Here is a 24,809-nt window from a genome sequence, read left to right on the forward strand (position 1 = left end):
CAAAGCTTCTGAAAGGCATGGATTGTGTCTGGTTATGTTATCATTTTTTCAGAAGTATTTGTTGAATAAGATAGTAATATCCTGCTCCTGTATGGTTATTCACCAGCATGTCAACTTAATACTTTTTTTTTCCAGTTTCTAAGTTGTATGACCCAATCTGTTCTTGGATTAAGCTTGCTTTTATTTGGTTTGACATTCTGTTCTTGTATAAACCTTTTGAGAATTTCCCCCATTCCTTTCCTGTAAGCATTAACTTCCATTTATCCTGGAACATTTTTTTTTAACATCTTTATTTGTGTTTAAATTGCTCATATGGAAGTTCAAGTTGAAATTGATGAAAATAAAAAGTCCACAAGAGCCAAAGAATGACCTTGAGTATATCCCACCTGAATTTAGAGATTATTTCAAGAATAGATTTGATGCATTGAACACTAATGACCAATGACCAGATGAATTGTGGGATGAGATCAAGAACATCATACGTGAAGAAAGCAAGAGGTCATTAAAAAGACAGAAAAGAAAGAAAAGACCAAAATGGATGTCAGCAGAGACTCTGAAACTTGAAAGTCACGTAGCTAAAGCAAATGGAAGAAATGAAGTAAAAGAGCTGAACAGAAGATTTCAAAGGGTAGCTTGAGAAGACAGAGTAAAGTATTATAATGAAATGTGCAAAGACCTGGAGTTAGAAAACCAAAAGGGAAGAACAAACTTGGCATTTCTTAAGCTGTAAGAACTGAAGAAAAAATTTAAGCTTCGAGTTGAAATATTGAATGATTCTGTGGGCAAAATATTGAATAATGCATCAGAAGAAGATGGAAGGAATACACAGAGTCACTGTACCAATAAGATTTGGTCAATGTTCAACCATTTCAGGAGGTAGCATATGATCAAGAACTGATGGTGTTGAAAGAAGTCCAAGCTGCACCGAAGGCACTGGTGAAAAACAAGGCTCCAGGAATTGATTAAACCGACTGAGATGTTTCAACAAATGGATGCAATTGTGGAAGTGCTCTCTTGTCTGTGCCAAGAAACTTGGAAGACGGGTTCCTGGGCAACTGACTTGAAGAGATCCATATTTGTGCCCATTCCAAAGAAATACGATCCAACAGGGTATGGAAATTATTGAACAATATCATTAATAGACACACAAGTAAAATTTTGCTAAAGATCTTTCAAAAGTGAATGTGCAGTGCATTGACAAGGAACTGCCAGATATTCAATCCCAATTTAGAAGAGCTGTGGAATGAGGGACATCATCATTACTGATGTCAGATGGATCTTTGCTGAAAGCAGAGAATACAAAAAGGTGTTAACCTCTGTTTCATTAACTATGCAGTACTGATGAAGATCAAAGACTACAGTCTTCAGTATGGAGTACACCTCAGCATAAAGAAGACACATATCTTCACAACTGGATCAACAAGCAACATCATGATAAATGGAGAAAATTTTGAAGTTGTCAACAATTTCATTTTAGTTGCATCCACAGTCAACACCCATGGAAGCAGCAGTCAAGCAATCAAATGACATATTGCATTGGGCAAATCTGATGTAAAAGGCTTCTTTCAAGTGTTAAAAAGCAAAGATGTCACTTTAAGGACTAAGGTATGCCTTACCCAAGCCATGGTATTTTCAGTCACCTCATATATGTGTGAAAGCTGGACAATGAATAAGGAAAACTGACGAAGAATTGTTGCCTTTGAATTGTGGTGTTGCCAAAGAATACTGAATATGCCACAGACTGCCAGAAGAATGAACAAATCTGTCTTGGAAGAAGTGCAGCCAGAATGCTCCTTAGAAGGAAGGATGGCAAGACTTCATTTGGACATGTTATCAGGAGGGACCAATCCCTGGAGAAGAACATCATACTTGGTAAAGTAGAAGGTCAGCAAAAAGGAGCAAGACCCTCATCTAAATGAATTGACACAGTGGCTGCAACAATGGGCTCAAACATAGCAATGATTGTGAGAATGGCACAGGACCAGGCAGTGTTTTGTTCTGTTGTACATACAGTCACTATGAGTTGGAACCAACTCAATGGCACTTAACAACAACTACAAATTATTTTCTTTCCTCTCTGTGTCCTTCTTATAACTGCTGCCTAATAACTGCAGAGATCTAGGACTTGATTTGTTTCCTGGTCTCCTGGTGTGCTTGCTGAACAGCTGTGTGAAGTGTAACTGTGTTCAACACTGTGGGTGATGAAAAATGTGTGCCTGAGTATGGACAAGGGTCCATGTAGAAGGCAATGGGCATTCTTTGCATAGGGCAGGTCATGAAATGTTTGAACGAACTCTAGCAACTGGTGAAATCCAGTGTTGTGTTTGATAGGCTGTTTTTACCAATATATCTGGTCTCAAAATATTTATATCTATTTCATATATAAAATATATTTACTCTATTTCAACATCCCCAAAAGCCTCAATGTATTATATCATCAGTTCAAGTCTAAAATCTTATCTAAATTGCTTCAGCTCAAAAATTCTAAATCTCATTATCTAAATCAGGTTTGGGTGAGACTCTGGGTCTGCACCTACTGAGACTCTGGGTCTGCACCTACCTGGGGCAAAATTCCTCTTCATCGATGCACTTGTGAAAGTAGTAAACAAGTCTTCTGCTCCCAGTACAATGGTGGGATGACATTGTATAACTAACAGTAGCGGACATTCACATTTCATAAAGGAGAAAATGGAAGAAGAACCGATTCACTAGCCCCCAAGCAATTTCTAAATCTGCCGGGGGCCAGCCTCAGCAAAGAACAGGGTCACCAGAGGAAGGGTAGAGTTTGGTGAAAAAGAATGAGACGTAGTGTGTCTTATATTTTCATTCTGCAGAAAAAAAAAAGCCTCTTCTTTATTTTTTACATGGTCTTTTATATCATAAGCTTACATAAGCATAACATCGCATGATCAACAAAGGGGCAGTACAAGATATAATCATCATAGATAACATCATTTTCCAGAGACATAATTTTCCAAGTGACACATAGTACAGTTCTGCATACGCACACAAATACAATGAGTTTTTGTTTAATTGAAGAGAACATTTTGTTGATTTATTTTTACACAAAGTAACAATTGACTTCATACTGCTTTACACTTATGCTTAATCTTGCAATACTTTCCACAGTTTTTATAACAATTAATCTTTTTGCAAAACCATTGCCACATAGGCTTTGTCCATCTTGTCCAGGGTGGCCAAGTTCTTGAAGTCCAGCCACTTTGGGTTACATCATACTGTCCACGATTATGCCAAGGACAATTAGCCCAATCTCTACACCCCCAAGCCGGTTTTGGAGTAATAAAACTTCCTTCTACTCTATATGGTCTCCAATCAGCATCATAATCCCAATTTCTTGCCAATAGAAATTCAAAATATTGTTTTTCCACTTTTATGGGATCATGTGTGGGTGGTGGTTTAATCACAAAAGGGCCTCGGTAAGTACCAGGATTCCACCATCCTGTTTTTGTTTTCCATAGTCGAGCTATTCGTTTTCCCCCTAAGACAACTTCATGTTGATCCCCAGGTAATACACGGGCTGTCCCTACCCGGGATTTCACCAGGGGATTATGAGTAGGACGCCCCCCTCCAAAGGTCCCTAAATCTATAATGGAATTTTATGCTTATACATTCTGCTATACACAGGCTGAAAATGAAACAGAAACAGAACACAGATGACAGAGATATTCCTGACTTTTCAGAAATTCTTCGATGTTTATGCTGGGGGCAGTGGGTGCAGAGGAGCCGCCCTTGCAGCCTGGCTCCCAGCATAAATCAACCTGGGCAAGCTCCATTATGTTTTAAGTCCTGGGAATAATCCTCTGTGACTTGAGGCACTGGTGTGTGGGTCCAAGGTTCTTCCCTTACACTCCTCCTTCCTTTTTTTGAAAGGTAGCACATGTTTGCCAAGTATTTTTACCAGCCTGTTTCCTGCATGTAGTATTTTGGGAATCTGACAGCCTTTCTTCATTTCATTCTCTCTGTTCCCTTTAATCCAAGTTAACATTGTTTCTGCTGACGTAATATTCTCAAAAACTTTGTGGGTCTCCCATGTATACCACAGGGATTCACTCCGTTTGATCAGAGGGTCCTCCAGAGACCTCTCCTGCATAATTCCATCTTCTTTTCCTGGCTTCTGTTGAGATGGTTGAGGGAATTTATGAGCCACGTGCCTAATTTCTTCAAAGAACCTTCTGTGTGATTGAATACCCTGAACTTTTGATCCTTTAAGGCGTTCGTAAAAATTTGTACAGTCTCACCCTTGGTTTTTTCACAAGAGCATACAATTCGCCTTTAATTTTGGCTTGTTTTCAATCTGTATACAGGTAGTCCCCAACTTGTGACATATTTGAGTTGGGATAAATTGCACTTAATGAGTGTTTTTTTTTTTTTCTTTCTTTCTTTTTTAGTACATCTTATTGTTAGTAATAATGTACTCCAACAGCTTGTAATTTGCTAATGTTATCATTCTCAGAGGTTCACTCCCAGATGTTTATATGTAGTATTTCCAACCCCCAAAGTCAAATAATGATCAGATTTATAAAGACACTGATAATAAAAGACAATAATAATGAAAACTAAAAGAAAAAATAAAAAAGGAGGTATTCAACTTACATCAGAACTGACTTAGGACAAAGTCATTGAAATAGAAGCCCATTGTAAGTCAGGTACTACCTCTATTCCCAAAATATCAAGTCCTGTCTCCTTTTTAACAGTTCTTCCCTTCATGTATCTCTTTCCTCTTGCATTTTATTAAAAGCAGTATAAAGATACCAAGCTATGCTTTCAACTCTTTACTTGGAAGTAGCCTGAACTAAATATCCGAGTTCATAACTTACAAGCTCTGCTTTCCGCATAACTGTGGGACACAATTCATCTAAGCTTTCTACCAATATATAATGAGAAGATTCCCTTCCCTCCAGTTTTCAATAATGTGTTCCTCACTTCTTTCTGAGCCCTCACCAGCAGTGTTTTCAACATCTGTATTTCTACTAACATTCTGTTCAAGGCAGCCTAGGCTTTTTCTATTATGCTCTTCAGAATTGTTTCAGCCTCTACTCATAACCCAATCCCAAAGCCACTTCTACATTTTTAAATATTTATTACAGCAGCTCCCTACTCTATTAGTTTCCTGTGGCTGCTGTAACAAATTTAAGCAACACGCATTTATTCTTCTATAGTTCTGGAGGTCAGATATCCAAAAGCGGTTTTACTGGCCTGAAATCGAGGGTCGTGTTCCCTTAGGAGGCTCTAAAGAAGAATTGGCTTCCTTCCCTTTTCCTGCTTCTAGAGCTACATTCCTTGTATTTCTTGGTTCATTCCTCTATCTTCAAAGCCAGCAGTGTAGCATCTTCAAACCTCTCTGCTCAGCCTTCACTTCATCTTTTCCTTATGTCTGTGGTTACCTTTTATAAGGACACTTGCGATTACGTTTAGGTCCACCTGGGTATGAGTCGGAATCGACTTGACGGCACTGAGTTTGGTTTTGGTTGGGTAATCTCCCATTAATTTAGTCACATCTGCAAAGTCTCTGTTACCATATAAGGTAACATTTATAGATCTCAAGGATTAGATTCCGGGCATTTTGGGTGCCATTATTCACACTACCACAGTTACTAAGAGACTTAAAATGAGAGTATTATAATTGGCTAAAACAAACAAATAAATTACAAAGGAGGTACCAACTCTTAGAGGTAACTGTGACAATCTTGTTCAGTCCCTGTGTTTTACATTTGAGGAAATAGAGGTCTGGTCAAATATCCTATGTTTAAGCTGTTTCATCCGTATATTTAGAATTTACATGGGAATAAAAAAAATGTTTGCCTCACCTTTGCTGTTTGAACAGTTTTTTTTAAAATTATGCATAAATGATTTATCTGTTCTTTTTGGAGCTTTGTATGTTTAAAAGGTATGTTTTTAGGTTTTATTATATAAGTCATACGTGCTCATTATAAGAATTTCAAAAGTACAAAAATTTATGCAGTATATAAACTAAAACTCCCTGATTCCTCTCCCCCTTCTTCACACCATTCTACTCCCTGGAGGTCACAGTACAAAGGTGAGGCACACATAATCCTCACCCTAAATGAGCTCACATTCTAAGATGGTGGAATAGGTACAACAGTGAGTCCATTTTTATAAATAATATTTTATGAAAAAATACAAGTCCTTGAGAGACTGTAGGAAGTTTTTAAAGACAAAGTGACAGGTAAACTGAACCTAGCAAGATGAAAGTGGACTTTGCTGGGTCAGAAAAAAGTTGTTTGGGTAAGCATCCCAGGTGAGATAAAACATCTGGAAAGAAAGGAAAGTGTGAAATTCTTTAACATATTTAAGTGTCAGAAGATGATCATGCAGGAAACAGGCTGGTAAAAATACTCGGGAAACATGTGCTACCTTTCAAAAAAAGGAAGGAAGAGTGTAAAGGAAGAACCTTGGACCCACACACCAGAGCCTCAAGTCACAGAGGATTATTCCCAGGACTTAAAACATAATGGAGTCTTCTTATTTTTCTTTTTTTAGTCAAATGTAAGGAGAAAATAACAGCATCTTTTAATTTGTGATGATTGTCTAAGTATGGTACCTAAAACTGGAGAATGTAAGAAGTAAATTTCAAAAAGTCTGTCCTGCCCCCTGCTTCTAAAGTTTATTTTGTGAACCCTTCTAAGTAGGAATCACAATAAGAATTTGGCAGAAGGTTTGTTGTAAATATTTAAATAAATAATGGCAATCTGGGTCTTTTACTCTCTGGGTAAAAATTGGCAAGTTATTTAACCTGAGTTTCCCCATCTATAACATATGGTTGATAGTATCATTTCTCTCTAGCTGAAAGGTTGATGTGACAATTAAATGGGGTAACAAATGTTAGAGAATTTTGTAATTTGTAAACAAAGACCTTTTTAAAATGTGGGGGGTTTTATTTGATTATTTGTTATTGCATGGAATTTTTTATTTTTAAATTGATTGATAAAGGAAAATTTGTAGTAAGATTAGAATGCCATCATTAATTTTTTTTTTTTAAATATTCATATCGCTGAAATGTCATCTTTTCAGTGAGGCTGTATTTAAAATTGCAGCCCTCTTCTACTGAGCACTCCCTGCCACCCCTCCTTGCTTTATTTTCCACCATCTCGCTTATCATCATCTAACATCGTGAATATTTTACCTATTTAACATTATCGATCTCTCACCTGGAAGGGTGCCTGCCCATAGTAGGGGCACATAACTATTTGTTGAATGAAAGACGGATGAATAAATGCATTTTGTATTCACTGTCATCTGGATTTGCTCTTCAGACATGATGATGCCAAATGATGCTCAAGGGCCTAGCTCGCTTGTTGACCTTCCTGCCGTGGCTCACAGAAGGGATCAAGAAGAATTGCCTTCGTACCAACTCCCCGAGACCCGATTTGTTTCAAAAGCCTCGGCATACATGGGAATGTTGCCTCCTAGACTTGCCACTAATCCATGGTATGGTATCATTTCTCTTTTGTTTTCACCTTATAAAACAGTTTTCTTTTCCTTCTTTGGAAAAAAAAAATGCATTATTACGGTGGAACATTTGGAAAAGACAGAAAAATACTATGAACAGAATCTACTACACTAGATAATTGCCATGATAATTTCACATACCCAAAATTATGCTATGTATAAAATTTTTTTGTGTGTAAAGTGAATTACAGAGCGTATTTTCTTAGAGAATGGGAGACTAATTTAGAGTTTATTTTTAACATTCTAGGGAAGAAGTATTTGGGGAAAAATAAAGGAGGGCATAGATTTGAGAGTTAGGAAGAGAGCGTCTGTAGGAGCTGGTGAGTGATTAGATCCTGGGAGTGAGTAGGAGTAGTTGAGGATGACTCATGTTTCTGGTTTGTGAAACTAGATATAGATAATTAGACTATTAATTCTTCAACATAAGAATTAGAAACATGAATAGTTTGGATGCGTAAATTATGACATCAGTTTTGGACACGCTGAGGGTTGAACTATCTGTAGGACAACCAAATGAAGTAAAGTCAACAGATATGTGGGTTGTGGTTAATATTGAAGTCTATTTTGACATGGATAATTGGGAGCAAATCAGGTGTGGGTAGAAATCCTGGATTTGAATATGGTCATCTAGGGGAAGTGCAAAGAATAAAAAGAGAGCAGGGCCAAGATTGGAATCCTGTGAAGCAGCAATATATAAGCCGTGAATGCAGGAAAGAGAATGAACAAGAGGTGGAAGGAAATTGAGGAACTAGAGGTCAACATAGAAACCAAGGGAAGAGACAGTTTTCACAAAGGATCATCATGGACTATGCCACATGTTACAGTGAGGTCAAGATAGATAAGAACAGAAAAGTCTTCGCTGGGCTTGGCTATATGGATGCCCTTGGTAAGCGTAGAACAGTTTCGGTAGAGTGGAAATCAAAGAGTAGTGTGTTGAGAATTGAACAGGATGTCAAAAATTGCTTGTAAGAGCAGACTAGTGTTTTGAGAGTCCTGGCCATGAAAAGAGGCTGATACAATGTGTGTTGCCTCTAACTGGAAGGTATTGGAAGAAGGAGAGGGGATATCTTATCTATCCGTCCATCTGTTTGTATACAGATATATGTGTATTACATATATACATATATACACAAACACACATACACACACACACACACACACACACATATATATATATATATATAAAGACAACTTGAAAGAATTTTATTTGCTTTTAGGGAAGGTCCAGAAGAGGAATATGTAGATGCTAAAAAAGGAATGATTAAACATAGTCCCTGGAGGTGGTGAAAGGAGAGGACGCTGTACATCTACCAAGATTAACCTTTGAACTTTTGATAGGACGAAACTCACCTCTTCCACTAAGGATCCAGGAATGGAAGAAAGTCTACAGATGTTGCCATTTTTTTTTTTTTTTTGTAGCTTGTAGGCAGGAATTAAGGGAGTTCTTGTCCAATGAGTTGATTTTTTTTTTTTTTTTTCCTGTCATTTGAGGGAAAGGTCATTTGCTAAGATCACCTGGTAGTAAAGCGAGGGATAAGAGGTTAGCTGTAAAACAAGGGTAGAAGAATAATGACCTAGTGGAAGGAAAGAATTTAGAAAAATAACCCCTTTTCTCCAACTACTCCCCAGGAGTGAGAGAATGGGAGTCACCCACTTGAGTGTGGTGTTCTTGGTAGAGAGTTAAAAGCTATCGAAGGGGAGAAAACATTCAGTGAGGAGGTTAGGGTATGAAGTAGTTTGTTTACAATTCAAGGAGATTCGATGAAGTGCAATGGATGGTTTGGCAGGCCAGGCCTTGGTGGTGGGGTATGGCAAGAGAAGCACACCTGAAGGAAAAACCACAGTGGTGTAGCATTGAGAGCAAGGGAGTCTAAAAAACCAAACCAAAAGAAACCCATTGCCGTCGAGTCGATTCCTACTCATAGCAACCCTACAGGCCAGAGTAGAACTGCCCCATAGGGTTTCCAAGGAGGACCTGGTGGATTTGAACTGCCGACCTTTTGGTTAGCAGCCATAGCTCTTAACCACTATGCCACCAAGGTTTCCTTAGGGAGGCTAGAGGTGAATAAAGGGTGAAACAGGATGAGGGACACGGTGGGATTCATCAGCCATGATGTTTTATTAAGACCTTTAGCCCAAGAATGGTTTTATGTTGATATATGAGGTATGTTAGACTTAGGTGATGTGCACTTCTGTTCAGCAAGCTGTGACCTTTGCTCAGAGTTTTGTGGAGAAACTTCGTAAGTTCTCTGTGCCTCTGTTTAACTCATCTCTAAGTGGAGAAGAAAGACACAGATAGGTCTAACTACTTGGAGGAATCTGGTGATGTTTTCACTCAGCAGAGCTAGGCCAGTTTGCAGATGGGAGGTGCACACAGGCCTGGAGTCCTGATGGGAGAAATTGGTGCTCACAGATAATCTCCATGCTGCCACACACAGCCCCCAGAGGAAAGCACGGTGTTGAATAAGCAGTGGATTTGTTTCCTTGGGAGAGACTCCTGGAAATGGGAGTACTGGAAGAGTGACAACTTTTTATGTAGTCAAATTACTTTCCAAATGAGACCCCCTTCATTTAAAAAAAAATTTCTCTTTTGTGTAGTGTTAAAGTTGAATCTGGCAGATTAGTTGAGAAATAGGGGTGCTTCTCTAAAGCTAGAGAATTATAACTGTAGAATTGGAAGGGACCTAAACAAATTTCCAGGCCCACTCCTGCTTCCTTGTGCAGAAGTGGACATGGAACACCAGTTGTGTTTTACTCATTCTTCCCAGTTCAGAGAGGAAAGGTGTGCATTTTTCCCATCCCATTGCTTTTTCTCCTAAAGTGAGTACTTCGTCAAGCTGATTTCCTCATGTGGACATAGGCATTTAAGGGCTCCAACCTCACCTTTGTCTTGAGAGGTCAGTCTTATATTTGAAAGTTGCTTTTTTAGCTTGCTGTCTGAGATTTAGTGTATATTTAAGGCTCAGCAGGTTCCAGAAGAGTTCCTGAAAATAAGATTCCTCTTTTTAATCCTTTCAGGGTTTGCCCCATGGAGATAGGTTCATACAAAAAAACAAACCTGTTGCTGTCGAGTTGATTCCGACTCACAGTGACCCTATAGGACAGAGTAGAACTGCCCCATAGAGTTTCCAAGGAGTGCCTGATGGATTCGAACTGCCAGCCTTTTGGTTAGCAGCTGTAGCACTTAACCACTACGCCACCAGGATTTCCAATAGGCTCACAGGTGAATATTTATTGCTACTCAGAAGTCCCCCTGAGAAATGCATAGATACTTTTGGAAGATAGCCTTTTAAATCATCAGGATGTCATGTAGTATTAGAGAATAGTTTAGAGTTTCTTCTGCATTAATTTTTGTGTAGCACCCAACAGAGGTTTGTATATATGGGTGTGCCAAGGATAAGTTTTCAATGGCTGTGGTGTTTAATGTACAGAGTATGCTTTTACATTAAGATGACTACCCCTTATCTTTGGAGCAGGTTGTAAGAGGTCGATGTACCTTGAAGTGGAAATCTCTAGAAAGAGGAATGTGGGCAGGCAGGGTATAATACTGTTGAAAGAATTCAGGTGATTTTGTTCCCAGTGTCATTCTGCTACCCTTCCCTTCATAAGGCCACTTGAGACTTTTTTTTTTAGAATTTACCTGCTTGCTTGCTTTCTCTTCCCCTGTCTCTGTCAACACCTGCTGCGTAAAGAGGTATGGTTGCTCATAGTGGGAGATATGGATGTTTCTCAAACTAATAGGATGTTTGCAGAATAGAGAGAGTGGGTGCTGTTCAACTCTTTGCTCTACTATGTATAACTATGTGACCCTGTAAACAAGAGAGTTCTCTAGGTTAAATAAGAGTGCTTATAAAAGTGCTTAGTATATAATGCCTTGTATGTAGTAGATGTTTAATAAAAGGTTGGCAGTGATGGTGGTAGCCATGGCAACAACAGGCTCTTAGGCCCTGAGGTGTACCCAGGGTAGTGTTGATTGTTCCCAAGTTTATCAAAACATTCAAGGAGGTTGCAGATTCCTTTTTAAAAAAAGTAATAAAGTAGGGTCAAATCATACTAAGTAAAACGAGGTGTCAGGAGGCTAAAGCCTGGGAGAAGAATGAACTCAAGAGAAAAGACTTATATTTAAAATAGAGGAAAACTCACGTTGTAGTTATAATAGAATGTAAATGAGAAGAAATGCTTTTAGGATTGAATGCTTTGTTAGGGATAGTAGGAGGTGAAATAGGCAAAACGGTGACATAGTTGGGGAGAGCATTGTGATAAAATGTAAAACCCATGGCCACCAGGTCCCCAGATCACAGGTTAAATCTTGTCTTCTCTATTTACTGTCACTTTGTAAGTCACTTAGTTTTTTTTTTTTTCCTTGAGCCCCGTTTTTCTCTTATTTAAAATGGGGTTGATAATAACTCCCCACGTTTGTTGCAAGAATCAAATGAGTTAGGGTTGTATTTTACGTCCCCATCACAGTGCCTGGCATTTCATGGCTTCTGAGTAAATTGTGGATATCTAATAGGTTTACTTTCGACTTAAACTGACAAAAATTGTGTATAAATTTAGGACATGTGAAGGAAGCTGTGGATGGGGGAGAGAATAAAAATGTGTGTTTGAGAGAGGGCTGTTCTGGAATGTTCGAGTTGTGAGGAAGAAGGTAACGTTTTCAGTGAGGTTATGAACTAAAGTACGTGACACTTTACACTTCTACAATGCTGTTTCAGCTGCAGTCTGCACGGCAGGCGAAGACGAATGTGAAAAATTGGGACAAGACGTCCAAACAGCAGTACGCTAATGCCTTTGGAAAATATAATTAGATCTTTGATTACTAATCCAGGCCTTCAGAAGGCCAAAAGGAAAGTAATAGTATTTTTTATATCTTGTGAAAAAATGTCTCAGTGAAGGTCACAATTTGAATATTTATGTGCAAATGATATGACCATAAGTATGAAAGCTTGTCAAATGAGTGCCAACAAAATAGGTAATGGAATTAGAAAAATCTATATATAAGCACCTCCAGGGTGAGGCCCTCTCTCCCCCTTCCTCTAAACTTCCTTATTTTCTGAGTCCTGCCTTTCTGACACATGACCTGGTCACCTGGCTCCTGTAAAGAAATTCCACTTGAAAAATAAATTAGTGATGTCCTTTCATTTTCAAAATTGACCTGAGGGAGCAATTTACCCTTTATGACTTGAATTTTTGTTTCTTAACAGAATTCTTTAACACTAGTGCTACACCTCAACTTTATTGAGATATAATTTATATATAATAACAAGAACAAATTTTGAGGTACCATTTGCTGAGTTTTGATAAATGTTACCAACACCCCAATCAAGATATTAAACATTTCTATTACCCCAGAAACTTCCTTCATGCCCCTTTTGCAGTGTGTCACCCCAGGCAATCATTATTCTAATTTCTAACACTGTAAATTAGTTTTTCCTGTTCTTGAACTCATATAAATGGTATTATACAGTATGTACTTTTGTGTGTCTGGTTTCTTTTTGCTCAACACAGTATCTGTGTCATTTTAAACTTTAACATAAGGGAATGCCTAGTTTTTTCCCTGTACTGGTGCCAGGTAATAATTTGCTTTGTAACTTCAAAATCACAATTTAACATCTGTAGAAGTAACTCTGCTAGCTTGGAAAACACCACTGTCCCATTCTCCCTCGTTCCAGAATGCACTTGCTCTCTGTGGTATATCACAGACAATTGCTATAGAGAGTCTAAATTTAAAGAGGGAAAAGAAATCTTAAAAAAACTTAGAAACAAGGCTCTTCCTACTTCTATTATTTTAGGGTGCCGAATTTACTTGATTCTCACATGACCCTGATGGCAGGTTAAGAGCTATAGCTGCTAACCAAAAGGTCAGCAGTTTGAATCCACCAGGCACTCCTTGGATACTATTGGTGCAGTTCTACTCTGTCCTATGGGGTTGCTATGAGTCGAAATCGACTCGACGGCAATGGGCTTTTTTTTTTTTTTTTCTCACATGGCTTAGTTTGTAGAAATTTTATAATCTGCTCTCTGTATCCATGAATTCTGCGTGGACAGATTGACCCAACCACAGATGGAAAATGTTTGGGGGTGGGGTGGGGGAGGAGGTAAAGAAAGTTCCAAAAAGCAAAACTTGAATTTGCCTTGCACCGAGCACTACACTGAATCCACGCGAATGAAGTTATGTGTTGGCATACCCTGCTGTAGCCTCCTGTCATTTCACAGGTCCTCAGACTCTCTTCAGCACTCATTTGAGCATTGTTCGCCTCATATCGTGTCATTATTTCCTAAGCAATATGATATAATTTACGTAGCATTTACATTGTATTACTTATTATAAGTAATGTAGAGATAATTTAAAGTATACGGGTAGGTTATATGCAAATATGCCATTTTATATAACGGACTTGAGCATCTGGGGATTTTGGTATGTAACTACTTGTATATATAAAAAGTACTATTGAAAAGGAAAAGTCATCTTGGCTATCTGGATTCATCTAATTTTTGTAAGATGTTGAAAAAATTTATTCACAAAGAGATTGTACACCATGATCAAGTCTTACTATTAATATTCACTTGTTTACTAATGGGGTACTCCATCTCTCTTCCCAAAGATGCAGAGAGTAATAACTTTGGGCATTTGCTATAAAAGGCGGAAATAAAAAGTATGTATTGGGTGGTTTATTCTTTTAAGAAAAAAATTAATTTTAAAACTCTGATCCAATATAAGAGGCAAAAATTCAGTTATTTTAAAATTTGAGATTCTGACTGATTGAGTTATTAGCCATGATTGATCACTGTGCAAACTATAGAATTTGAATATAGAAATCCCTTGTTAAAGTTTCAAATACGTTTATACAAATTTATGTCTTAATATATACAGTAAATAGTAGTTTACTTTCAGTTAAATTTTAATTTGGGCTAAAAGGTATAGGGTTGCTATGAGTTAGAATCAACTGAGTGGCAGTGGGTTTTTTAAAAGGTATATGTATTCATCAATATAAAGTGACTACATTAGTTTGTATAGGTACTTACCACCTATGACTGTATTTCTAAAAGTAATCACACTATCTGGATAAGCTTTATCAAGTTTTATGTTTTTGCGTATGAAACAGTCTGAATGAAATATGGATATATCAACTACCTGAAGAAAGATAATATGCTGTGAGAAAATCAGTGAGTTTCTTTGAAGAGAATAATCCTTTTGTTACACACTTTATCAAAGAAAGCTAAATTTTCCATATTCTCACCAAAAAATCCAAACCAGTTGCTGTCAAATCAATTCCAACTCATGACAACTTCATGTGTTGCAGAATAGAACCGCACTTTGTAGGTTTTCAAGGCCGTGACTTTTCGGAACCAGATTGCTAGGCCTTTATTCTGATGCAGCTCTGGGTGGGTTCGAACCACCAAACTTTTGATTAATAATACAGTGTTTAACAGTTTGCACCACCCAAAATTCCTTTTCCATATTCTAGACAGTGATTATTTTTTCCTTAAGTTGTAGGTAAGAACCAGCAGTTTAGGAAATTTTTAGTTTTTGTTTTCTAAACATGAAAAAAAAAACATACTAATGTTAATTGTCATTTTACTTTAGTTTATTTTGTTTATTCTTAGAGTTTTTGTAATTGAAAGATTTAATTCCTAATTTTTTCATGTAAAAAAGGCATTTTTTTTTTCTCTCTCTCAATGTCATGATTCAGTATGCAGGAGAGTAGAAAATGGAGAGGAGAAAATTTTCAGTGTTGATTTTATTTTTAATTTTCAATCTTGTTTCCATTATTCTTTATTTAAAGGAGATCTATAAATGCAGTGTACCATGAAGATATTCCTGGCAGTAAAGTCAATATTCCAGAAAGGAAGATATAATCTAAGTGCCTCATATATTGGATAGCAGATAAATCAAATTACATCAATAATATGGACTATTAAGATTAATTCTATTAAGTAAAAAATACAGGTAGTCCTTGACTTATGATGGGGTTTCATTCCAATGACTCTGTCTTAAGTCAGTTCTGACATAAGTGTCTTTTTTTTTTTCCCATTATTGTTGCCTTTTATTATCAGTATCTTTGTAAATCTGCTCTTTATTTGTCTTTGGGGGTTGGAACCATTACATATAAACTTACAGATATATTTTAATACATACACACATATTACTAATGATAAAAATGATAAGATGTAAAAAAAAGATGGTCATAAGTGTGGTTTCTTGGAACTAGAATATGTTGTAAGTAAGGGTTTACACCTATAATGAAAACGATGAATTATGGAAAGATGTTGATATGACTTCAAGTGAGAGAAATTGTAAAGGAAAGGAATATTAGTTAAGCCTCAGTTAAGTGCCAGTCATGTCTCTTTTAACCCTCATTATCATGGAGTAGGATAATCAAAATATGAAAGTTTGTGCTATCATTACAAGTCTTCAATGGATGTATATATACGTGCGTGCATAAAGAACGGTAACGTAATAGGAAACAGTAAAGACAGTTACTTAACTTGGTAGAGTCATGGGTGTATCCTTTAAGAGTTACACTCAGCTCCTTATAGATAGAAAGCCCACTTCATGTAGCATAACCAAGCAGAGGCCTAATTTATTCATGTAAAAAGTCCCAAGGAAGGTGGTCTTGAGTTGGTATGGTGTTGCTGTCACCAGGGTCCTTGATACCTTCTGCTCTGCTGTCCTTTTAGCCCGCATGGATTCTTCATGGTTTTATGATGGATGCTTCACCACCAATATCGCTTATGCATTCTAGGAAATAAGAAGGGGGGATGGCATAGAGCAAAAGGTTTGTGTCAGCTGACTCTCCTTCCATTTAATCTGTTTTTCTGGACCCCTCATTCAGGGACTCTTGTTTCCATATCACTGATCAGAACTGTGGCATGCAGTTACCCTTACCAAAAACCAAACCCATTACTGTCAAGTGGATTCCGACTCATAGCAACCCTATAGGACAGAGTAGAACTTTCTCATAGGGTTTCCAAGGCTGTAGATCTTTACAGAAGCAGGCTGCCACATCTTTCTCCCACAGAGCAGCTGGCGGGTTCAAACTACTGACCTTTTACTTAGCAGCCAAGAGCATTAACCACTGTACCACCAGGGCTCCTGCAGTTAGCCAAAAGGAAATCTAGAAAAAAAAAAAAAAAAAATTTTTTTTAAGCTAAGCATAATGCCACCTGGAATAAAAAAGGGGTTATATTGGTAAGGAAGAAGGGAAGAAAGGACATTAGATAAATAACCTGCAAGTATATGCCAAATTGTTTTTCCATGAATGCTGCGATGCTTTTAATCATTAAAATTAGACTGGGTAAGGTAAGAAAGCCGCCTGGTGGTGGGTGAGATGTTAATGACCCCAATTTCTTAACTGATTTTTGAATTGTATAGATTCTTTCAGTTTTTTTTCCTTTTCATATGGCCTTAAGACCATTATATCCTAGGAAGTATGTTGAAGAAGTAGATAGAGCTTTGCCACTTTCTGCAGTCGTTATTTGAAAGTTCAGAGAAAACGGAGCAGTGAAACTAAGTGTTGAAGCGGTTTTGGATACATGTGGAGAGGTTGTGAGGTTGTGTAGTATTTGTGGGCCTTGACTCTCGGTTCCTCGTGTGGAAAACATAATAATATGACTTGCTGTGCTTACTTCACAGGGTTTTTCTGAACATGAAGTGGAAGAGGTGGTGCCTACATTTCTGTGTAGACTGATACAATTTAAAGCGTCAGACATATTTGATGGTCTAAAGTCACATACTTATTTCGTGGTACAAGTTAGACTTGAGTTTAGGACTCCTGATTCGTAACAGATAACATATGCTAAAGTCAATACCCTATTAGATAGCATTACTCTTAGAACTAACTACCCCATAATTCAGCATTTTATGTTAAATGGTTAAGCATTTTCATACTAATATAACTTGATGAGTGAAAATTCAGTGGTGGTGGTGGATGGGAGTGAGTGAGGATCAAATGAGGTAATTTAAGTGGAAGCTTTCTAGACTGTAAAGTGCTGTATAACTATACAAAATATTCTTGGGATACAAATGATAGGTGAATTATTTGGGGGTAAGAGTGACAGAAGAATGTAGAAAGATGGATTGTGGTTATTGACTGTTTAGCCATTTCAGCTGTTTATGTTGACTTATGCAGGCTGTTCTCTTTACTGGTCATTCAATACCAAATTTTAATGAATATATTTTATAAGATTTTGTATATTAATAGAGAAACAAATGTGAAATTGTATAAATCAAACACAAATTTTTAGAAATACCAATAAAAGTACTCATTATAATTCTGATTTTCTGCTGCCGAGTGGGTATTTGTTGAGTTAAACATTAAAGCAATATGTTTTTGCTTTATATGGACACTTAGCTATTTATTCATGTAAATATTGAAACTGCTTAAAATTAAAAACTATTTAACTATGCATAGATTATACAATTTCAAAACTTTCCAAGAACATTTAATAATAAGAGTGTGGCTTACCGGTTAAGTGTTTTTTCTTTTGTCCTCCTCAGCGAGTTACCTGAGAGAGAAGAAGGTGAAGGAGAAGAAACTCCCAACTTCAGCCACTGGGGTCCACCAAGAATGTATGTTGATGATATCACTGGCTATCACAATCAGAACACAATCAGCTGATGTTTTCTTTAACTTAATAGAACGTCATTCAGCCATATTTTACTGATTGGAGAATTGTGATAGATCGCATATAGGTTGACTTACCTTTTAGTTTCATTTTGTCTTATTTAGAGATTTTTGTCCTGGCTAAGACTAAAACCAATGTTAGGAAAGTCTTTATCATATTCTTTCAGAGAATAATCTGTTTGTAGGCACTTAACATATGCCCATTTGTTGTGGTAACTGATGTACTAAATATGGTTTATCACTGCATCATTAAGCAAGGTAGGTAGGGCTGACTTGAAAGCAGTAAAGCTTTTTATTAAAAAAAAAAAATCAACAATAGTTGAGGTTGGTTTCTATCTTATATCAATTTATCTTCCTCCCTCTATGTTAGTACAATTGGTGCCTTATTTGAGCTAACGGAATGTTTGTGGCCAGTCTTCCCTTGGTTACTACCATAGTTTTAAGAACTCAGTAGGGCTTTGCTTTATTAAGATTATGTAAGCCTCTCTTCTGGAAACCCTGGTGGCATAGTGGTTAAGTGCTATGGCTGCCAACCAAAGGGTCGGCAGTTTGAATCCACCAGGTGCTCCTTGGAAACTATGGGGCAGCTCAACTCTGTCCTATAGGGTTGATACGAGTCAGAATTGACTGGACAGCACTGGGTTTGTTTTTGTTTTTAAGTCCTTCTTCTAGCTACTGTTTTTATTTATGCATTATTAGTTCCACTACCCCACCTCAATCTGTGTTTTTTTTTTTTTTTTGCAATTGAATTCTGAGTTTTGTCTTAAAAACTCTTTAAGGAAATTTTTTTGAGTTGCTTCTAAAAAATTTTTGTATTGTTGTTGTTGAGAATACATACAGCAAAACATAACACCAGTTCAGCAGTTTCTACATGTACCATTTAGTGACACGGATTACATTCTTGAGCTGTGCAACCATTTTCACCCTCTTTTTGAGTTGTTCCTCCCTCATTGACGTAAACTCACTGCCTCCTAAGGTTCCTATCTAATCTTTTGAGTTGGTGTTGTCACTTTGATCCCATACAGATAGTTCTTAAAAGAGCATAATGCTTAAGGCAGACATTTGTACTAGTTAAAAAACAAAAACAAAAACCATGGCCTCCGAGTCATGGTGACACCATGTGTGCATAGTAGAGCTGCTCCACTTGGTTTTCAAGGCTGTGAGCATTCAGAAGCAGATGGCCAGGCCTGTCCTCCGAGACAGGTTCCAACTGCCAACCTTACAGCTAGTAGTCAAGCCCTTAGCCATTTGCGCCATCTGAAGACTCCAATTTGAGCAGAATCCATAGTGTTTTGAAAGACAGGTTTCATCCCATACTTTCCCCCCACTCCCCAAAATGACATGGAGGTAGGAATAAAACAAAACCTTCTAGCCTTAGGACGAGATAAATCTATTCTCTGCTTAAAAATACCACAGGGTTAAACCTATCGACTGAGAAAAGCGCATCTTGGGCAATAAGCCTCTCACTGGCAAATTCATTTTATTCTGAAAGTCTGTGCTTTTTGCCAAAATGATACATGTGGCTTCCTTGATTTTTTTTTTTTCTTCATCCATTTCTTTTCTCAGTCCATTCTTTGCTAATTACAGATGTACAGTGATGTGGACTAATCACAAAAAATATATTGTGATAAGAGATGGAAACATGAAAGCCTAGCTAAATCTCTGAATGTGAAGAGTTCTATGTATTGATTATTGATTTAGGTTTTTCAGAATTTAAACTTTCACGTATGTTATGAATTATTGATAGCGTCTGATAGTTTTGGAACTTGGTATGATTTATATGACTTTTTAAAATTGTGCTTTAAGTGAAAGTTTACTGCTCAAGTTAGTTTCTCATATAAAAATTTATACACGCGTTGTTAGGTGACCCTAGTTGCAGTCCCTACAGTGTGACAGCACACTCCTCCTTTCCACCCCGAATTTCCCACGTCCATTCAACCAGCTCCTGTCCCTTTCTGCCCTCTCATCTCACCTCCGGACAGGAGCTGCCCATTTAGTCTCATGTATCTACTTGAGCTAAGAAGCACACTCTTCATGAGTGTCATTTTATGTCTTACAGTCCAATCTAATCTTTGTATATGACATTTTTAGAAATAGTTTATAAAATGTATTTATATAAAACATGGGTAACAAAGTACAAATTGAATATTTACAGTCATAGCCCAACAAATTAACTTGATTGTGAATGAATTTTGTTTTCTTTTCCCCCCTTTTTATAGTGTTGAGATTTTTAGAGAACCCAATGTGTCTCTTGGAATCAGTATTGTTGGTGGACAAACCGTTATAAAACGCCTAAAGAATGGAGAGGAGCTTAAAGGTATATTTATCAAACAAGTTTTAGAAGACAGTCCAGCAGGAAAAACAAAAGCTCTTAAAACTGGAGATAAAATACTTGAGGTAAACGATGATGAAATACTGTTTCTGTTTGAAATGCCCTGTAAGATAATGAAATAATTATTTAGGCAGAACTATTTAGTGTATTGAGTGTAAGTGGTTTACTTTATTTAGTTAGATTTGTACATTAGATATACAGTTTTATCAATTTCTCAATAAAACCTTAGCTTACAAAAAAAAAAAAACTGTTTAACAAAGGGCTCTATATATGGAATGAGGCAGATAGTGGACTCCTTTGGTCCTCTTTCCTTTCACTAATCTTGATGGGGAAAACCACACCCTAGTTAAATACAACTCTGTTTATTCCTCTTTAATGTGGCTATCAGAGCCCTAGTGGTACAGTGGTTAAGAGCTCAGTTGCTAACCAAAAGATCAACAGTTTGAATCTACCAGCTGCCCCTTGGAAACCCTATGGGGCAGTTCTACTTTTTCCTATAAGGTCGCCGTGAGTTGGAATTGACTTGACGGCAATGATTTTGTTTTTAACATGACTGGAGAGAATAACCAGCTATGCCTTTTGGTCTCATTTTATATTTGTGACCACCCCTTCATGTGGATTTTTAGTTCTTCCCTGCAGTCTTATAATATTTCCCTTGTTGTTTTATTCTCCCACTATTTGTAGGCAACATTTCATACCTCCAATACCTCTTTCCTAATCTCAATCTCAGGTTATAGTCTTTGTTTCTGGTCTCATTGAGAAAGTAGAGGGTCGAAAGAGAGCTTCCTTTGCTTCCACTACCTCTCAAATCAAGTAATCTGTTACCAAGTAATCTGACTTTCCTCCTGTAGCAGCAGATGAACTGTTTGTGTGTCTGTCCGGAATCATCTCTCGAATTTGTGCAATAGAAATCTTTCCCTCTTGACTGCCTAAGGATATTGCTCCTGCTGTTGTACCTTCTCTCTCCTTCATCAGTTTTTCCTCTCTACTGCATCATTGTATGCTGTAATAGCTCCCATCTTAAAAATAAAAACCTCCCTTGATCCCACATCCCTCTCCACTTACCTTCCTATTTCTTTGTTTCCCTTACAGCAAAGCAGTATTCACATATTTTCACTATGCATTAAACTTAAGCCACTGCAACATTTACCAAGGCTTTGTTATATTATGGGTTTGAAAATTTGTTCTTTTAAATACATTTGGTAAACACATAATGCTCTTGGATGTATGGGCATGTTAGCAAGTTAGGTTCTCTGAGATTCCTATAATAAGTCAGTTTATACTTACCCCAAATTTATTTGAACACAGAACACTTTTAGCAAAATAACCTATTATTGTTTTCGTACTTCATTTTTTGAACTTAATTTAAGAGCTTGGCTGCTAACCAAAAAGTGAGTAGTTCGAACCCACCAGCTGCTCCTTGGAAACCCTATGGGGCAGCTCTACCCTGTCCTGTAGGGTCGCTATGAGTCGGAATTGACTTGACAGCAACAGGTTTGGTTTTCCGGTTTTGGTACTTCTTTTTTTGAACATAATTCGATAAATGCTTAACTACTCAATTGTGTTAATGGACGATTTGCTTAATACATCATGTTTCTCAACTTAACTGAGAGGAGATAGGAGTTCAGACAAATTCCCCAACCCCACTGGGAATTTTGTACTGTGTTAGTGGCAGAGGTAACTTTACGAGCTCAGAAGCCTCTTAAGGTTCTGTAACTGACTCAGCTACCTACCTTGAATAATTATATTTAGTTAGGACTGTTGTGATTGAGCATATTTGTTTTCTCCTGAAGGTGGGACATTATTTTCCTAAAACATGTTCTATTAAAACAGCAAACCTCTTTATGGATCAATCTTTTTTTTCTGGCTTTGGTCTAATTCATTAGACTCTGACTGTTCCCATACTAGATAATACACATGACTTTTTAATTTTTATCGTGCTTTAAGTGAAAGTTTACAAATCAAGTCAGTCTCTCATACAAAAATTTATATACATCTTGCTATGTACTCTTAGTTGCCCTCCCTGTAATGAGACAGCATACTCCTTCTCCCCACCCTGTATTCCCTGTGTCCATTCAGCCAGCTTCTGTCCCCCTCTGCCTTCTCATCTTCCCTCCAGACAGGAGCTGCCCACATAGTCTCATGTGTCTACTTGAACCAAGAAACTTGCTCCTCACCAGTATCGTTTTCTGTCTTATAGTCCAGTCCAATCCCTGTCTGAGGAATTGGCTTTGGGAATGGTTCCTGTCTTGGGCTAACAGAAGGAGTCCTTCTACTCTCAGTCAGACCATTAAGTCTGGTCTTTTTATGAGAGTTTGAGATCTGCATCCCGCTGCTCTCCTGCTCCAGCAGGGGTTCTCTGTTGTGTTCACTGTCAGGGCAGTCATTGGTTGTAGCTGGGCACCATCTAGTTCTTCTGGTCTCAGGCTGATGTAGTCTCTGATTTATGTGGCCCTTTCAGTCTCTTGGGCTCCCAATTACCTTGTATCTTTGGTGTTCCTCATTCTCCTTTGATCCAGGTGGGTTGACACCAGTTGATGCATCTTAGATGGCCGCTTGCTAGTGTTTAAGACCCCAGATGCCACTCACCAAAGTGGGATGCCGAATGGTTTCTTAATAGATTTTATTATGCCAGTTTACCTAGATGTGCCCTGAAACCGTGGTCCCCAAACCCCTGTCCCTGCTACTCTGGCCTTTGAAGCGTTCGGTTTATTCAGGAAACTTCTTTACTTTTAGTTTAGTCCAGTTGTGCTGACCTCTCCTGTATTTTGTGTTGTTTTTCCCTTCACTTAAAATAGTTCTTGTCTACTGTCTAATTAGTGAATACCCCTCTCCCTCCTACCCTCCCCAGTCTTGTAACCATCAAAGAATATTTTCTTCTCTGTTTAAACTATTTCTTGAATTCTTATAATAGTTGTCTCGTACAATATTTGTCCTTTTGCAAATGACTAATTTCACTCAGCATAATGCCTTCCAGATTCCTCCACAGTATGAGATGTTTCACAGATTCATCCTTGTTCTTTATCAAAGCGTAGTATTCCATTGTGTGCATGTACCATAATTTATCCATTCATCCGTTGATGGGCACCTTGGTTACTTCCATCTTTGCTTTTGTAAACAGTGGTGCAGTGAACATGGGTGTGCTGTGTATCTGTTCATGTAAAGGCTCTTATTTCTCTGGGATGTATTCCAAGGAGTGGGATTACTGGATTGTATGGTATTTCTATTTCTAGCTTTTTAAGAAAGTGCCAAATTGATTTCCAAAGTGGTTGTACCATTTTACATTCCTGCCAGCAGAATACATGCGAATTTTGAGTTAACCTACCCACAATGTTTAATGCCTTTCTAATTGAAAAAAGTTACTTCTGTTTCAGGTGTCTGGAGTAGATGTGCAGAATGCCTCACACACAGAAGCAGTAGAGGCCATTAAGAATGCAGGAAACCCCGTGGTGTTTGTTGTCCAGAGCTTGTCACTTACTCCAAGAGTAAGTTGTAGTTCATATTCTCAAAAAGTTTTAAAATATTTTCTGTACCTGTGGACCAAGCTTTTGCCTCTAAGTATTTTTCCACATATTTTCATTGTTCCCGAGTTATACTATTACTTAGAAAAATTATTAGCTTCCGAAAAATTTAGGTATTAACTTCAGTTTCCCTTTTTTCTCTCCAGTTTTGATCTCCTAGTAATGTTTGAGTCACAGTAGTGTGCACTGGTTTAAGTCGAAGGCTGTGAGGTCAGATACACCCATTTTTCGAATCCTTTATTCCCAGTTTACTAGCTTTGCTAACTGGAGGTAACGTAAAGAGGGTTAGGTGTAAAAGCGTTTAACAATACAAACATGCATACTATTGGCCATTACAAATGAAAAAATAGCAGCATTTAATCATAAAAAATTTATTCTGTAATTGATTACTCCTTTGGTATGGAATTTTTATCGGAGACAGTTGTTTAAAACATAAGTACTTCTGGACAGTAAAGAAACTTTGCACATTTAAAAAAGTTTGCTTTTCAATACGGTAATACACTGGTTTCCAGCTTTCTGTATGTAATGGCAAAAAGAAAATAACATTTGTATGGCAAATGGCCAAACAGATGGTTGGTGGCTCTAAGAGCGAGGGCATGGATGTGATATTCGGCATTCTTGTAACCTGGGCAGCCACACTACTTGGGAAATTGCTGTGTCGAATGCATTGCAGCTCAAAGTCTTCCAGTTTTAGCAGTATATTTACACCATCAGGACAGATTGAGAGAGGTGAACGGAATAAAGTTCTTTCATTTTCATACAATTTGAAATTCAGGAACATGTTTGGAACCAAGTCTTTAACTCCTATAATATTGAGAATGTGTTTCAGGCCATCAC

The 24,809-nt window shown here is 37.6% G+C and overlaps 1 protein-coding gene across 2 annotated transcripts in view; it reads left to right on the top strand.

Annotated features, from left to right (window-relative positions):
- PATJ (PATJ crumbs cell polarity complex component) overlaps positions 1 to 24,809 on the top strand; it is a 415,355-nt gene that overhangs the window by 136,293 nt on the left and 254,253 nt on the right. For both annotated transcript variants that reach the window (XM_010591221.3, XM_010591223.3), the window contains exons 22-25: positions 7,296 to 7,470; positions 17,993 to 18,064; positions 20,339 to 20,516; positions 23,826 to 23,936. In XM_010591221.3, the coding sequence (XP_010589523.1) occupies positions 7,296 to 7,470; positions 17,993 to 18,064; positions 20,339 to 20,516; positions 23,826 to 23,936 (536 nt within the window). The remainder of the gene's footprint in view (positions 1 to 7,295; positions 7,471 to 17,992; positions 18,065 to 20,338; positions 20,517 to 23,825; positions 23,937 to 24,809) is intronic.

Source organism: Loxodonta africana, chromosome 3 (assembly GCF_030014295.1).
Source record: "Loxodonta africana isolate mLoxAfr1 chromosome 3, mLoxAfr1.hap2, whole genome shotgun sequence".
Lineage (NCBI taxonomy): Eukaryota > Metazoa > Chordata > Mammalia > Proboscidea > Elephantidae > Loxodonta > Loxodonta africana.